The sequence below is a fragment of the Hylobates moloch genome, unplaced genomic scaffold (assembly GCF_009828535.3).
Source record: "Hylobates moloch isolate HMO894 unplaced genomic scaffold, HMol_V3 SCAFFOLD_20, whole genome shotgun sequence".
Lineage (NCBI taxonomy): Eukaryota > Metazoa > Chordata > Mammalia > Primates > Hylobatidae > Hylobates > Hylobates moloch.
Window position 1 is genome coordinate 49668541 of NW_026652295.1, and position 16835 is coordinate 49685375.

The window sequence follows — 16835 nt, forward strand, 5'->3', positions numbered from 1 at the left end:
GAACTAGAAATACCATTTGACCCAGCCATCCCATTACTGGGTATATACCCAAAGGAGTATAAATCATGCTGCTATAAAGACACATGCACACGTATGTTTATTGCGGCACTATTCACAATAGCAAAGACTTGGAACCAACCCAAATGTCCAACAACAATAGACTGGATTAAGAAAATGTGGCACATATACACCATGGAATACTATGCAGCCATAAAAAATGATGAGTTCGTGTCCTTTGTAGGGACATGGATGAAACTGGAAAACATCATTCTCAGTAAACTATCGCAAGGACAAAAAACCAAACACCGCATGTTCTCACTCATAGGTGGGAATTGAACAATGAGAACTCATGGACACAGGAAGGGGAACATCACATTCCGGGTACTGTTGTGGGGTGGGGGGCGGGGGGGGCGGGGACAGCATTAGGAGATATACCTAATGCTAAATGACGAGCTAATGGGTGCAGGAAATCAACATGGCACATGGATACATATGTAACAAACCTGCACATTGTGCACATGTACCCTAAAACCTAAAGTATAATAAAAAAAAAAAAAAGAAATTTCCATTATTTCTCCTCTTTTGCTATTGTTAATAGTGATGCAATAGCTGTACATGTTTTGGGACATTTGTATGAGTAAAACTAGTCCACATTTCTAGTTTACACTGAGATACAGAGTTCCCATCACTACTGCCTTCATACCAGGTCTAGGTGGTAACTTAGCCACTTGACTAACTCAAAAATAATGCTTTTTGTTTAAGATGCATTTCTTATTTCCCTGCTCTTCCATCATAAAAAAACATGGAATCTTAGGGAGTAGTTCCTTTATCAAATAAGGAAGCTGAGTCCTAGAAAAGTCAAGCATAAATTAGCTAAATTAGTGACAGACTAGAGCCAAATCCTAGTCCCCACAGTGTTCCACCAAGCTGAGACCAAATTTGTTCTAAGCAATGTCTTAGTTAATACTTCATCAGTCTAAGATTCTGTTTCTATAATTTTTTCTGTACTTTCTAAATCACAACCAAATTTGAACTATCTCAAGTGTAATAAGGCTTTAAGTGAACAGAAATTGAAACCTTTTCTTCACTAGAGGGAAAGGCTAGGCAATTTTTGGTATACCTAAAGGGAGAAAACAGTTCAACCAATTTAATTGTTCTGTACATTTGGCTTATTATTGTTGAAATATGAGTCTGCCTGTGAAATATTACAAAATGATAAAAAATTAATCATAATAAATTTTAAACAATGCAAATTGGCAGATAGGGTCTAAAACTAGGTGAAGGCATTTATGTTCTTAAATGCTCAAATTATGAGCTCTTACAAATGGTGTTATTTAATTTAAAATACAAATCCAGTTAATGCATCAAATTAAAATACAATCAAACATTTAGAGAATATGCAGTTTCCTTGATAAAAATTAAAAAATCTTCATAAACAGAGCATAACAAAGACAAGCCTCAGGAGGGAATTGGGATTGTAAGAAGCCAGTGGGCTTCTCTTTCCTTCCATCAGGCAGATCGTGTTCATTTTCTACTTCCCAGAAGTGAAAGGAGCTACCAATTCATTTACATAAAGAAAGTGTGCTGTCTTATTTGCTTGACTTACCGAAGTTCTCCATCACTGCTGTAATAATAACCCTTGAGGTGAACACCAGGGCAGATGAGGCCCACCCTCTGATGCAGTCATAGCCTCTGACGTGGTACTCCCCAGCCGGAAGGGAAGGCACCACGCACTGAAGAACGGTGTGGTTACCAGAGACACCCATGCAGGGTGACATTCCTATAAAAATGTCAATGTTTGCAGCTCCTGAGATCTGGGCCACTGCAAAGGTTAAGATGTCATCGCTCTGAGAAACAGAGATCAATTCTGGGGTAAAGGCGTTGTTATAACTAATGACTCCTATGTGATACCAAAGTCCATCTACCTCTATTTCCAGGGCAACAGAGCCATTCCCTGTGGGAACAATACACCGGATGAGCTCAGCACCGATGTTCACTGTCAGGCAGGCCTGCTGGTCAACATAGACTGACGTGGTGTTCTGTCCTCTCAGGCCTGTGCCCTCTATGGTCAAGAGGCTTCCACCATGTATGCTGAAATTCTTAGGAAAATAATGAAACACTTGGGGCATAATGTAGAAAAGTCTGGAAACATTAGTAGAACAAGCATACCCATTTCTTGTATAAAAAACTGACAGGTAGTGGGGTCCTGGGGCCAAGTCTCTTGTCTGGCACACAACGTGGCTTGCATTAAAAAAAGTTACATTGCAAGGAAGTTGATCATCCACAAACACCATCGGCTCATCACCTGTGGTGGCTAACCTCTGACCCCTGATCAGCACAGTGGTCAGACACCCACTGGTGTTTGTGGACAAGGCATCCATGACAGGACTTGCCTCTTCCCGTATGAAGAGAGTGCAATTCCCCTGACACTCACTGGTTAGCCCGTTGACCAGGACTGTGACGTTCAGGGAGAAGGAAGCTCCAGGCAAGGGGTCACCCTCCAGGCTAACCTGGCAGAGAATGGTGTGGTCTCCCAAACTCAAAATCCCACAAGTAAAAGGACCCGAGAGGTCAACCCGAACTGACCTCCTTCTAGAGTTAAGAAGCAACCCCCTCACAGTAAGTATGGTCCCACCACATGCCGAGCCCTGCGATGGGAAGATGGTCATTATCCGAGGCATCACTGCAAATTGCTGGGGCACCGCAGACATATTAGCAAATCCCATCCGCTTCTGACGTACTTGGAGAGGATAGATGCCGGCCTCCAGACTGTGAAGAGGGACGGAGCATCCAGACAGGCTTGTATTGCCCTGGAAGGACTGGGTCTCAACATCACAGTTCAGGCTCCCCAGAAGGATGACTGAGTTGGAGAGGTTACTTCCTCCCACATGCAGGCTAAGGCTGCTATTTGTGATTTCTCCTTGCATGGCAGTGACTACTGGTGTTGCTGCCGCTTCATACATGAAGGTGAAGCCTTTCCCCACCAAGCTCGGTGAAGGACCATGGGTGAAGGACCTGTTGCCAGCCCAGACCTCCACGGCAGCTGGAACAGTGGGAGCGCCCGCATAGGGTATCTGGGGGGCCGGCAGGGTCTCACACCAGATGCTCGCCTCCGTTATGTTCACAATGTCACAGGACCGATTGCCCACAAGTACCCAAACCAAAGCTGGGTCCCTGCTGAAGCCTATTCCTGAGATGCTGAGGATGGTCCCTCCTAAAGTATGAATATGGAAAACAAAATATTACAGCTGATATTCTGAACTAAGAACTCACAGCACCTGTGGAAGTCCTAGGGCAATTAAGTGGAAGTTAGGGCATGTGTTAGTGAAACCTCAGTTATTTTTTCTTACCCCCACCAAAGCTAAATTTGTGATTATTTAGACAAGAGTCAGATGTGGTAAATTCACATAACAGTAAAATAATATAAATTGTTATATAGGAAGGATGTCTTCAACACAAACTTTTCAAGTACTTTTGTATATCCTAGAAGCCACCACTTTAATCAACTTACACACTAATGAAAAATCAAATTTCTTAGTCTTCTTATCATGTGTTATATTATTGGAAGTATTATCCTATATGCTATATATAGACTATTTGTACATTGTCATGTATACATTCAACTTATATGCTAATGAAAAATCAAATTCATTGAAGTCTTCTATCATTTATATTGTTCTATATAATATTCCAATATTCCATATATTATACATTCTAATATATTCTGTTTATTGTACCATATATTCTATATTCCATATACACGAGAGACATTAAAAGTCATTGAATCGTGCTGGTGAACTTGCTGCTACCTTCATAGAATCTTTGCCTTACTCTCCAGTAGAGAGGCCACCAAAGATCAAACCCCATCTTCAGGACAGGATTGGGGCAACATGACCCACAGCATAACCAAACTGTACAATGTGGCTTTTAAGAGGATTTTACTATACCCAAAAAGGATAATGTACCATCTCACACATGATCACAACTATTATTGACATGCCACTAGATCGCTTTCCATTCTTTCTGAAAATAGTTTTAGAGATCGGTCTATTTGTCCTGTTCTTCCATCTCCCATATCAGCATGTGTGTTTCTATTTCTGAGTCTTTCATCTGTCTCTCTCATGGGAAGTGAAGACCCACAGATTCAATCCTCCCCTCCTTGCATGCATAGCATCTAAATGGCGAATGCAGGACATGCTGCCCTTGTTTTTCTCATATCCACTCTAGAGTGTCACTCATCAGATGTTTCATCCTCTTTTCATTAGAAAAGCAGGCACATCTCAGCCGGGCACGGTGGCTCATGCCTGTAATCCCAGCACTTTGGGAGGCCGAGGTGGGCAGATCACCTGAGGTCAGGAGTTCGAGACTAGCCTGGCCAACATGGCGAAACCCTGTCTCTACTAAAAATATAAAAATTAGCCAGGCATGATGGTGGGCGCCTATAATCCCAGCTACTTAGGAGGCTGAGGCTGGATAATTACTTGAACCCGGAGGCAGACATTGCAGTGAGCCGAGTCGGCACTATTGCACTCCAGACTGGGCAACAAGACCGAAACTCCGTCTCAAAAAAAAAAAAAAAAGAAGAAGAAGAAGGAGAAGGAAAAGAAGAAGAAAAAAAAGAAAAAAAAAAGAAAGGAAAAGCTGGCACATCTTGTCATAAAAATTCCTTAATTTCCTGAGCAAATGAATCACCAAGTTTTAACACCCTTTTAAAAACACCCCTCAGTTCCTGGAGCCTGAGGAAAGTTTCTCTCCTGTTTCCCCTCTCTCTGACCTCACTGGCAAATTAATCCAGAAACAAAATCTGAGTATCCAGCAAATAGAATTGCTGGATAATTGATAACAGTCACATAAGAGCCACTCACCCAGCAGGGACCCACAGCAAGGCTCGATGCTGAAAACTTCTGTGAGGTACTGGATGTGGAGATCAACCCTACAGAAGATAGGGAGATGTTTAGGAAATAACTGACAGAGAGAGAGAAGAAAGAGCAAGCCAGAAGAGCCATATGTATTTTGAGGAGAAGAGCAAACTGTCTGTAAGGTCTCTAAGATTTGTTCCAATGTTATGACGTTCATGTCTTTAACCCCTAACTTTCGAGGGAAAAAGAAACTACCTAACTCAAAGCTAGAATTACCTAGCTGAATGCTAGACCATCAAACAAATCCAAAATTAATGCAAGTGGCCACCTCACCCTTGTGAGCGAATGCTGACCCCATTGATAGAGACGGAAATTCTGTGGCGGCCAGCTGGCAGTGGGGGCAGTGCCACCTCCAGGCCCCAAGCCGACTGTGTGTGAACTGGAGCCAAGGCATCCTGGATGTGGACTTCCACATCCAAATCCGTATAGTTCACCAGCCTCGCCACTCCAATGACCAGGGTCTCACCGCCTGTGTTGAGAAGAATCCATTAGCCTCTGAGATGTGGGGTTTGTGGGCTCAACCATCTATTCAATTCTAAAACTGTCCTTTTGGATTAAATTCACCGTCACCCCTATGCATAATACTGTAAGAGTTTTGATACCAACCTAAACTTTTCAAGAAACTTCTAACAACTTTTTTTTTCTTTTTTTGAGACAGGTCTCATTCTGTCACCCAGGAGTGCTGTGGTGCAATCTTGGCTCACTGCAGCCTCAACTTCCAGGCTCAAGCAATCCTCCCACCTCAGCCTCCCAAGCAGCTGGGATTACAGGCATGTGCCACCACACCCAGCTAATTTTTGAATTTTTTGCAGAGACAGGGTTTTGACATGTTGCCCAAGCTGGTCTCAACCTCTTGGGCTCAACCAAGCTGCCTGCCTTGGCCTCCCACAGGGCTGAGATTACAGGGGTAAGCCACCTTGCCTGGCCTAACAACTCTTTTAATAGAGATATGGTCTTAAACCTCAATGGTATAAAAAGAAAAATTGGCAGGACAATTGTATTCAAGAGACACTAACTTAATTCCATGCAAAGGCAAATAAAGAAGTTTGCAGAGCTAATGGTCTTTATAACCAGCAAAGAGCACCACATATTGGTTGCTTAACCTCCACTTTTCTACTGGTAGAAGTCTGAAGCTATATTTGAGTGTGCACTGAACCTTACAGTAATGCTGTATGTGAGTTTAGTAGCTCATAACTGACAGAGTACTTTCACGTATGTTTTCCCACTTGGTCCACACACTATCCTGATGATTTATATGGGGCAATTAACATGCTGGCATTTTGCATTTGAGGAAACTAAGCTCAGCAGCCACAGCCTCATAGCTATTAATAATTACTAAAATTTAAAAAAAAAAAAGGTCAAGACCTGAGCCCAGTCTTCTGTCTTGCATTTCAATGCCTTTTTAGTTTAATTAGCAACTCTATTAAAATGTGAATACTATGAATGAACACTTTCATGCAGTTTCTTTTAACTCCAATATTTATTGAGTACCATGAGGAAGATGCTGCAAGGGGCACACCCTGCCCTCAAAGAAGCCTCAACGTAGTAAAATAGGTGACAAAATTGCTTCAGTAAAAGATATACTATAAGAGAGGTGAAAATTAAGCACTGGGATTGCTCAAATCAGAGCAACATTATGAATATCAGGAAAGATGGAATGGGCAAGATGAGAGTTGAATTGGAGTTTGAAAGATAAATCCAAAAAGAAAGTCATAGAGAAGAGGGGGCTTATCGTTTATTTCTAGAAATTTCACGGTTTTATCCAAAGCCTTTCATAGCAATTTCTTACTTAATCACCCAGTGGCTTGGAGAGAAAAAAGAGAATTGGGTGATGTTCTAAAAGGCACAGGTAGGGTTCTGTTTTGGGGATAGGCCAAGTTGATGGTGGTCTTAGGGCCAAAGACCAAGAAAGCCAAGCCAGAGGGATGTCTGCTTAACTCAGTGGACGGCAGTGACCACCAAAGACTTCTAAGCAAGGAAAAGATACGATTAAAACTGTTCTTCCAGTCTTTAAGATAAATTGAAAAGATAGGGGAGGAGAAATCCAATCTGCAGACAATTGTAGTCTTAATCAAGTGGACCAAATCAAGTGGGCAACAGCAGTAGTGGAAATAAATGTCCTTACCTTTCCTGTGTCCCAGTGTGGCCACTGAGACATGGCTTGGGCTAAAGCATCTCTAGCTCCTTTAGCCTGTAACATTTGAGGACTACTGCAGAGCTGGTATCTATGGGATGCCACGGCCAATTAGATGAGGAAGAGAAAGAGGTTGCTTGAAAGAGAGAAGTCAAAGAAGAGGGATGTGGTGTGGTGGGAAGACTATGAATCTGCATTCAAATCCTTGATCTGCCATTTTACTGCCTCCGTGACTTTGGGTGATTTACTTACGGCTCCGAAAGCCTTGGATTTTTCATCAATAACATAGTTAATAAAGCCCATTCCATGTGATTTGTTATAAGGATTAGGTTAGATATCCTGGGAAAGTACCTGGCATGATATAGCACACAAAAAGGCCTTAATTAACTTCATTTTCTTCCTCGCTCCCCATTCTCTTGACTGCATGTCTTCCCAATCTCTACTGGGAAGTCTGAAGCTTCAGTGTAGTGAGTTCAAGGGATTTCAGTGCTGATCAAAGAAAAAGACATGACTACGGAGTGACAGTAGCAAAAAACAAGCATTATTTGGGTGGTATTTTGACAGATTCACAGAGGAGGAGGAAGTCTCCCAGCATGAGACCTTCCAGAGGCAACAGTATAGGGCCACCATCCAGAAAGGGAAGAAGGCAAGGGAACTAGGAGGGGGTGGGAAGATGAGAGAGTGGGGTTCTGTGTCCAGATGATGTCACTCAGCAGCCTGGTGAGTAGCCTCTGGGACAGAGAGCTCCAAAGGCATCAGCGGCTTAAGGTATTTTACAGCCCCAGGGTTTTCTTACCTATAGCTGACTGATGGGTGCAGTTTCATGGGGCATGCAAAGCAAGAGGACTTTAAATGGCTAAAAATATGCTTATTTTGGCTACACTGAAAACAAGCGGATGTGTAAAAGTTTGAATTTATCATTGGCGGGCTTTTGAGCTAATGGAGCTTGGAGTGCTATGAAGAAATAAAAAAAAAATAGGACCAATAGGCAGGGCCTTTCTTTGGCTTGTTTATAAAGCATTCAATACCTGGCAGAATTATGGCATTCATTTCAACAAAGGTTTATTGGTGCTTACTCTGTGTCAATTCCTGGACCAGGTACTTTTATCTGCTTTATCTCCTATTTTCATGATTACCTTGAAAGAATTATTCCCACCTATCAAATGAAGGAACTGAAGATAAAAGAAGTTAAATATCTTACCCAAGGAGTATGGTAAGTTCAACTAAGTGTGGCCTAAGGCTGTCTCTGTACCTTGAGTCTCTACATAAAGAAATGCAACCCAACTTTGTGATAAACTGAAAGCCTCAACTACCTGAGCCTCAGTTAATCGCAGGCTGCCAACTGATCAGACCATGCTCCAATAAGGCACACAGGGAGCTGTTTCTGGCCTCACTTCCATTTTCTGTCTACAAATGCTGCCAGCCCATGTGGCATAGTGCAGCTCTCTGAACCTTTTCTGGTTCTACAAGTTACTATGATTCTTTGTTCAAATAAACTCTGTTAAATTTAATTTCTTGAAAGTTCTTTTTAATAAGTGGTTGAGCTGGGATTCATGCAGATTCCATTTTTCCTGACTGCAGAAACCAACACTAATGGTCCTGCACATCAAATTCACCAGCACTCCCCATCCTTGGTCCCTCTTATGCTTTTATTTTCATTTCATCTCAGCCTCACAGTCATCATCAACATCATCTCTTGGATGGAGGTGTGCAGCACTCCAACTTAAAAAAGGCATTCCCAAAAGGCTACTACACTTTGTGCATTTTATAACATGTTCCTTTTTATTCTGCTTGTAGAAAGATTTAAATGCAAGTATAAATTTTGAAAAGAATACATTGCATTTTATGTATCAACAACATAACTTTTAGAGCTTTTGGTCAATTGTCAAGCTAATCCTAGATGCCTCCTTGGCACTGAAATAATGTATTTATTCTTTTCATTACAGGTAAGAAATTTTATTAAAAGCCAAAATCACTGAAATCTGAATATAACATGGATCTTCCCCTCCCTTTTCTACCTCATTGGGAAGAATCTATACCACTAAGGAATTTTACACTCTTCAGTCGCCTAAGGCAGCAAATTCTTCTGCACTATCTGAGCTGAATAATATTGGAAGCTAAAGGACACTTCTCTTTATTTATGTACTCTTGAGCTATGGAAAATGAAAATAGTGCCAGAAAAATTGAGTTCAGGCTTTTTCTTTGGGAAATATGATGGTCTTTTTACAATAAACCCTTAGATATGGCTACCACAAACCCTGTTATCCAGCATGCAGTTCACCAGAAAGGGAAGTTACCTGCTACTCTTCCAAATCTATATGGAATTACATGATAATAAATTATTATAATTCTACCTTGCCATATCCTCTGAATCATCAAAGAAAAATTCTTTCATGTAGTTGGTGCTAATGAATCCATTATTTTTATACATAGAATGTCTCAAGAAACAAGAATTCTAAGTTAATCAGAGCATCCTATACTCTAATCATATTTAAAAAACTGCTACAATAGAAGCTGCTGTCAAAAAGCAGTATTTTACAGTTAACTACAAGTAGATAAGTACTTGGTATATGCAAACAGATGACCTGTGTTCAAATCTTAGACAAATTACTTATTCTCTCCATTCCTTAATTTCCTGATCTGTAAATTGAAGCTAATAATCCTATAAATTAGTGGCAAGGATTAAATTACATCTATTATATGTTTATGTTATCATTATTAACACTTACTGAATGCTCAAGAAATATATTTTGAATTGTAACTTTTGAATTCCCACATCCTTTTCATGATGGAAATGGTCCCATCTGTACAATGGTTCCATTTTACAGATGGAAAAGCAGATATCAGGAGATTGATTTGATGATGGCTAAGATGAAAAAAGAAATCTCCTAGCTTTCAAGAAAAAACTTAAATCCAAAATACAATAAATTTCAGAGGACATTGATTGCCCTTTTGATAGGATCAATGTTCTAAGAAGAAAAAGATCTTGCAGTATCACATATTTTACCTGCTATATTGCTTGTGTTTCTGCTCAGAGTCACAATAACTGGATTTAAGGAAGAGACATATGTAAATGCTCTGGGAAGAACTGCAGAATTGTCCCCTCTGATCACAGTCACATTCACAATGTGTCCATCTTTCCCCTGAAAAATCAGTTTTAAAAATTAAACCTCAGTTTTATTTTAAAGTAGGACTGACTTAAGGGAAGAGAACGCCATATAGAATTAGTTTTAAAAGTTAATTTTAAGAAAGTTGTTTTTAAAGGGTATATTTGCTACTTCCAAGTCTCTCTCTTCTCCACAACCCTGCACACTCTCCCCATCCTGCCCCCCACCCCCACAACACAGAGTGATAAGTGCTTGGACTGGTAGGCAAGTGCAGTGTTAGATGCATAACGACATGCTCTAAGGGGTAAATAAGAATTATTTGCGATTAACACACCAATTGTTTCTGCAAAAATATGGCAATTTCAAATAAATGTCTATACCTAGCTAAACTATCCATCAAGTATGAGAGTACTTTCAGACATGTGGGAACTCAGAAAATTTCTCTATGACACACTCTTTCATAGGATGTACTTATGGTTATTATCTCATAAAATAAATAATAATTTAAATATATGTATATATCTGAAACCCAAGTGACTACCCAAGAAAGCAATCAAAGTAAGTACTAGGATAAAATCTGTAGAATAAACCTAGAAAATAAGCAGGTTAGACTGAAACAGGAGAACAGAGACAGCTTCAAGGAAAATGAATGACTGATATGATGGAACTTTTTTTAAAAGATGTTGGATTTAACTTATAAAAAAGACATGTTAGCCAGGCACAGTGGCTCACACCTGTAATCCCAGCATTTTGGGAGGCTGAGGCAGGTGGATCACCTGAGATCGGGAGTTCAAGACCAACCTGACCAACATGGAGAAACCCCATCTCTACTAAAATACAAAAAATCAGCTGGGCATGGTGGTGCATGCCTGTAATCCAAGCTACTCAGGAAGCTGAGGCAGGAGAATCACTTGAACCCGGGAGGCGGAGGTTGCAGTGAGCCATGATTGCACCACTCCAGCCTGGGCAACAGAAGCAAAACTCTGTCTCAAACAAACAAACAAAAGGCATGTTTAGAAAATAAAATAGGAACTCTAGGGGAAAAAAAAAAAGAACTATAAAAGAAAAAAATATACTACCTGGTTCTTCCAGCATCATTTAAATAATTAGAGTAATATAAACAGGTTTTATTAAGATAAAAATGGTATTGTAACTATATTTGAAAGAATTAAAAGTTGTTTCAGGAAGGGGGACTTGAAGAAGGGAGAGGAGGGGCAGGAGAACATAATTTACTATTTTCCTTTTAACCTATGCATCTATCACTTGGATCAAAAGTAAAATTTACTTTTTATTAATGTTTATGTTCTCTGGTAAAAGAAGTTAAGAGGTAAATGTCTTACCCATTAAAATGGCAAATATATATTAAAATAATAAAGTGATAACCCAGTATTGACCAAAGTGCCAAAAATCAGACACTTGCACAATGATGGTGGGAGTATAATTTGAAAGGGAATTTCAGACAACTGGATACTACGTATCAAAAGCTTTAGAATTTATATTAATTTATCCTGAGAAAATAAATGTACCCCCAAAACATAGTTATTAGGATGATTAAAGCCCAGTTGTTTGCAGTAAGAAAAATTTAGAAATTATCTAAGTGTTTGGTAATAAGGAATAGTTAAACAAATTAGAGTACAACCACATATTGGAATTGAATGTAGTTTACATATAAAAGTTAGCTTTTCATAATATTTAAGGAACTAGATGAGATTAAAATGTAGGACTAGTGATCAAAGAATATTTTGAAACTTATCTCCCAGGGGATCTTTATTTTGGGGTCATGGGTGTGCTAGGAATGTTGATGCTGCTTAAGTCAACTCTGAATAGAAAGGTCAGCGGCAGCTGTGCGTGTGACTCTCCCCAACAGTACCAGGGCGGGGCCCAGACTCAAATCCCTCAATAGGCCATGATATAGCACTAATTGAAAGGAAAGGAAGAGGTCAGGGACTTGTTTTTAAGGGGAAAAGGAAGCAATGGAGAATAAGAAGATATTTCTTAGAAATCACACATTCTAGAAGTTTCTAAGTTCTACAATTCATACCCATACTAGAAAACAAAAATGCTGATGAAAACTAAGTTATTTGTTGTTTGCTTAATAGAGAAGAGAGACTTCAAAATATATAAGCCTTCCAAGCCAACACCCAGAATGTGCACTAGCTAAATTTATTTGTTATGTGTCACTAATACTCACTGACAGTACAGACAAGAACTGCCTGGTTATCTTCTTTTTAAGAAATTAATTGATGTTAATTACAAGCTCCATTGGTGGGGTCAGTTTCCCACTTCATCGCAAAACAGACAATATAACTACTACAAGCATACTATCATAATGAGAAGTTCACATCAGTTCATTTAGTTCTAAGAAGTGATTCACTGAAAATGTTATATTCATAGTGGTCACTCACCCAGAGAGAAAGAGATATGAGAGGAATCCACTTACCCTGGGTGGAACTTTGCACTGAATTCTGCTTGAATTGCTTGTAGTGACATTGATGGCACAAGAGTAAGATCCAAATAATATCAGGCTAACACCTTCCAAACTAGAGCCTCGGATGGTGGCCCAGAGCCCTCCTGTAACAAAAACAGCATATTCAAATGGGATCACCAACCATACAGGCAGACAAAAATTAATTATTAAAAAGATGGATAAAATGAAATTAAAATATGAAACTCCTTAGTCAAAACAAAGGCAATGCTCAAACTGCAGGAAAAAAACTGGAGTTAAATATATAAACTATCATATAGAAAGGGAGAAATAGTGACAGGAGGGCAGAGAGAGGTAGCACTGCATCCTGAAGACCTTTAAGAGTAAAACCTAGGGACACAATCGTGCCACAAGTCAGAACAGGTAGTCTCTGAAAACTCTTTCTGGCCTAGATTTTAAACATCATTCCTGCAGTCCTATAAAACGTATTCTTTTCCTAAGAAACCAAGTGCAACAGAGCATCATGGCGGAAGGAATAGTGGCTGAGAGTCAGGGTCAGGGCCACAGATTGCTCAGCTACTTTAAGCAGGACCATTGCGGTATGGTCCCTGAGCTGAAGGGTCAACATTTTCCTCATCTTTAAATAATAATGATAGCCCTTCCAGCTTTGTGATTTGACACTACACATACTAGGTTCAGGTCACTATGAAAATATAGAAATGAGTGGCATCACCGCCCACCACCATCAGAATTTCTCTACTGATCACTAGAGAGCAACCACAGAAACCCCCATTTCTTCCCTGCAGATGTAACCAAGAAGAGAGTTGGCTCCAGTTCTGCTATCATGGCACACGTTTCCACGTGGAGGCGCAGCCTTTGATCTAGCTGATGTATGACGATGATTCTGGTCTGCCATCTCCCACATACAAGAGAGGCAGTGAGGCCACCAAACAGCCTTATCCTCCTTGAAGGTGGGGAGGGATGCAGAAGCAGGACTACTTCCAGGCATGTTGGGGACAGAAAGACAGAAAGGGGAATCTACAAAATCTGATGAAAACCTTTGAGGACAGTGTGACTCGGTGGACTAATACCCTGAAGTTAAGTGCATAACTAAGAGCAATATATAATTGTGATATAAAATATACAGTATCTGGAAACAAACTTCAAAACAAAAATTAAGAAGATAAAAAAACGAGATCGTGCCACTGCACTCCAGCCTGGGGGACAGAGCAAGACTCCGTCTCAAAAAAATAAAATAAAATTGAAAAAATATTTGAAATACTGTTGAAGAACTTAATGGATGGATTAAAACTTACATAAGAAAACTAAAATAAATGGATCGAAAGAGTGAACACCATAAAGGTAACGTATCTTTATAAATTAAAGCATAAATGCAATTTCAATAGACATATAAACATAATTTTTTTTTTTTTTTTTGAGATGGAGTCTCACTCTGTCCCCCAGGCTGGAGTGCAGTGGCGCGATCTCGGCTCACTGCAAGCTCCACCTCAGTTTAATGAAAAATAAACAAGAATAGCCGGAAAACAAAATTTCAAAAAGAAGTGCAAAGAGGTCTTCTGCCAGACATTAAAATATCTTATACAGTAACTATGGTATCAACTATATGGTAAAATGAAATATAGTCCAGAAAGAAATGAAGATCAATATGAGGCTATAGGGTAGGATATAAGTGACATTTCACGTAAGTGCAAAATAAATTATTTATTCAGTAAATAAAATTAGTAAATATCACTGAAATAAATTAAATCTGAATTTCTACCTTATATGCTTCACCAAAATAAATTCCCAATTTATCAAATATTTAAATATTAAAAAGAAAGGTTTTTGACTAGAAGGAAACATGGCAGAATTTTTATTTTCATATAATTTCAGAGCTGCAAAGTCTATCCTAAGTATTTTACAAGTCCTGAAGCCATAAAAGGAAGATATCTTTTATTATGTAAAAATTAAAAATATTTATGAATTTCCAAAATAAAAAACAAAGAGACAAATGGTAATAAAGGGCAAATATCTTTAATACATAAAATGCTCTTTAAAATCAGTAAGATAGAACAATAACTCCATTAGAAAAAACGGGCTAAGGAGATAAACAGACACTTCACTGAAAAGGAAACACAATGCCCCTAAACACATGAAAAGATATTTAATTTCTCTCTCAATAAAATAAATGCAAATTAAAACTATAATGAAATATTCTTTTTCTCCTATAAAATAGGTCAGTGTCAAAAGGGTTGGGAATACATCGTCTTAGTAAAATGTGGTAAATAAACACATATACATTGCTGCATATGCAATAAACTATGCAACCTCTAAAGAGAATCTTTTGATATTTATCAAAATTTTTAATGCACATAACCTCTTGACCCAGCAATTCAACTTCTAGGAAATTATGCTACTAATATTTTTGCACATGTACAAAATGGGACAACTCCATATACAAAATAACAAAGTTGGACCCTGTTTAGGGCTGAATTATGTCTCCCGCATCCCCACCAAAATTTATGTTATTACCCTAGCTCCCAATAACTCCAAATGTGACCTTATTCAGAAATGGGATCTTAGCAGATGTAATTAAACTAAGATGAGGTCACACTAAAAAAAGATAAGCCCCTAATCCAATATGACTGGTGTCTTTATAAAAAGGGGAATTTGGGCCAGGCGCAGTGGTTCATGCCTGTAATCCCAGCACTTTGGGAGGCCGAGGCAGGCAGATCACAAGGTCAGGAGTTCGAGACCAGCCTGGCCAGCATGGTGAAACCCCGTCTCTACTAAAATTACAAAAAAATTAGCTGGGCATGCTGGCAGGCAGCTGTAGTCCCAGCTACTCAGGAGGCTGAGGCAAGAGCATTGCTTGAATCTGGCAGGCAAAGGTTTCAGTGAGCTGAGATCGCACCACTGCACTCCAGCCTGGGCAACAGAATGAGACTCGGTCTCAAAAAAAAAAAAAAAGTTGGCAGGGAGGTGCAAGGGGGAAATTTGGACACAAGCAAGACACAGGGAGAATATCAAGTGAAGGTGAAGGCAGAGATTGGGGCGGTATTCTATCAGCCAAGGAACACCAAAGATTGCCTATAAGACACCAGAAGTTAAGAGAGAGACATAGAACAGAGTCTTCCTCAAAGTTTGGTTCAGAAGGAACCAACACTCCAGATACCTTCATCTCAGACTTCTGGCCTCCAGAATTACGGGACAATGAATTTTTGTTGTTTAAAACACTCAGTTTGTGGTACCTGATTGCAGCAGCCCTAACAAACAAATACAGACCCCTACCTCATACCATGTACAAAAATTAATTCAAAATGAATCAGGTACCTACATATAAGAGCCAAAACTATAAAACTCTCAGAGGAAAACATGGGCATAAATCTTTGTAACATTGGATTAGGTAATAGTTTCTTAGATGTGACACCAAAAGCACAAGCAATAACAATAAATGTAAACTGGACTTCAACAAAATTAAAATTTGTGTGCTTCAAATAACACTATTTTAAAAAAGTGAAAAGGCAACTCACACAATGGGAGAAAATATTTGCAAATTATTTATCTGATAAGTGATTAGTACCCAAAATATTTTAAGAACTTACACCTCAACAATAAAATGACAAATAATTCAAAAATTGGCAAGATTTGAATAAGCATTTCTACAAAGATGTATAAATGGCCAATAAGCACATGAAAAGATATTCAACATCTTTAGTTATTAGGAAAATCAAAACCACAATGAGGTATCATCTCATGCCCATTAAGATGGCTACTATGAAAAATAGTAATAATAATAACAAGCACTGGTAAGGGTGTGGAGATATTGTGATATGGTTTGGCTCTGCGTTCTCACCCAAATATCATATCAAATTGTAATTCCCAATGTTGGGGAAGGGTCCTGGTGGGAGATGATTGCATCATGGGGGCAGATTTCCCCCTTGCTGTTCTTGTGATAGTGAGTGAATTCTCACAAAACCTGGTTGTTTAAAAGTGCATAGCGTATCCCCCTTTGCTCTCTCTCTCTCTCCTGTCACTATGTGAAGATGTGCTTGCTTCCCCTTCACCTTCTGCCATGATTGCAAGTTTCCTGAGGCCTCCCCAGTCGAGCCTCCTGTACAGCCTGCTGAACTGTGAGTCAATTACACCTCTTTTCTTTATAAACTTTCCAGTCTCAGGTAGTTCCTTATAGCAGTGTAAGAATGGACTAATACACATTGGAACCCTCTTATATTGCTAGTAGGAATGTA

The 16835-nt window shown here is 39.4% G+C and overlaps 1 protein-coding gene across 1 annotated transcript in view; it reads right to left on the minus strand.

Moving 5' to 3' along the window:
• The window catches only part of PKHD1 (PKHD1 ciliary IPT domain containing fibrocystin/polyductin), a 482509-nt gene that overhangs the window by 413095 nt on the left and 52579 nt on the right, over positions 1-16835 (minus strand). Inside the window, exons 27-31 of the mRNA XM_032141123.2 lie at positions 12601-12731; positions 10061-10196; positions 5193-5388; positions 4866-4933; positions 1607-3214 (exon numbers count right to left, since the gene is read on the minus strand). Of these exons, the coding sequence (XP_031997014.1) occupies positions 1607-3214; positions 4866-4933; positions 5193-5388; positions 10061-10196; positions 12601-12731 (2139 nt within the window). The remainder of the gene's footprint in view (positions 1-1606; positions 3215-4865; positions 4934-5192; positions 5389-10060; positions 10197-12600; positions 12732-16835) is intronic.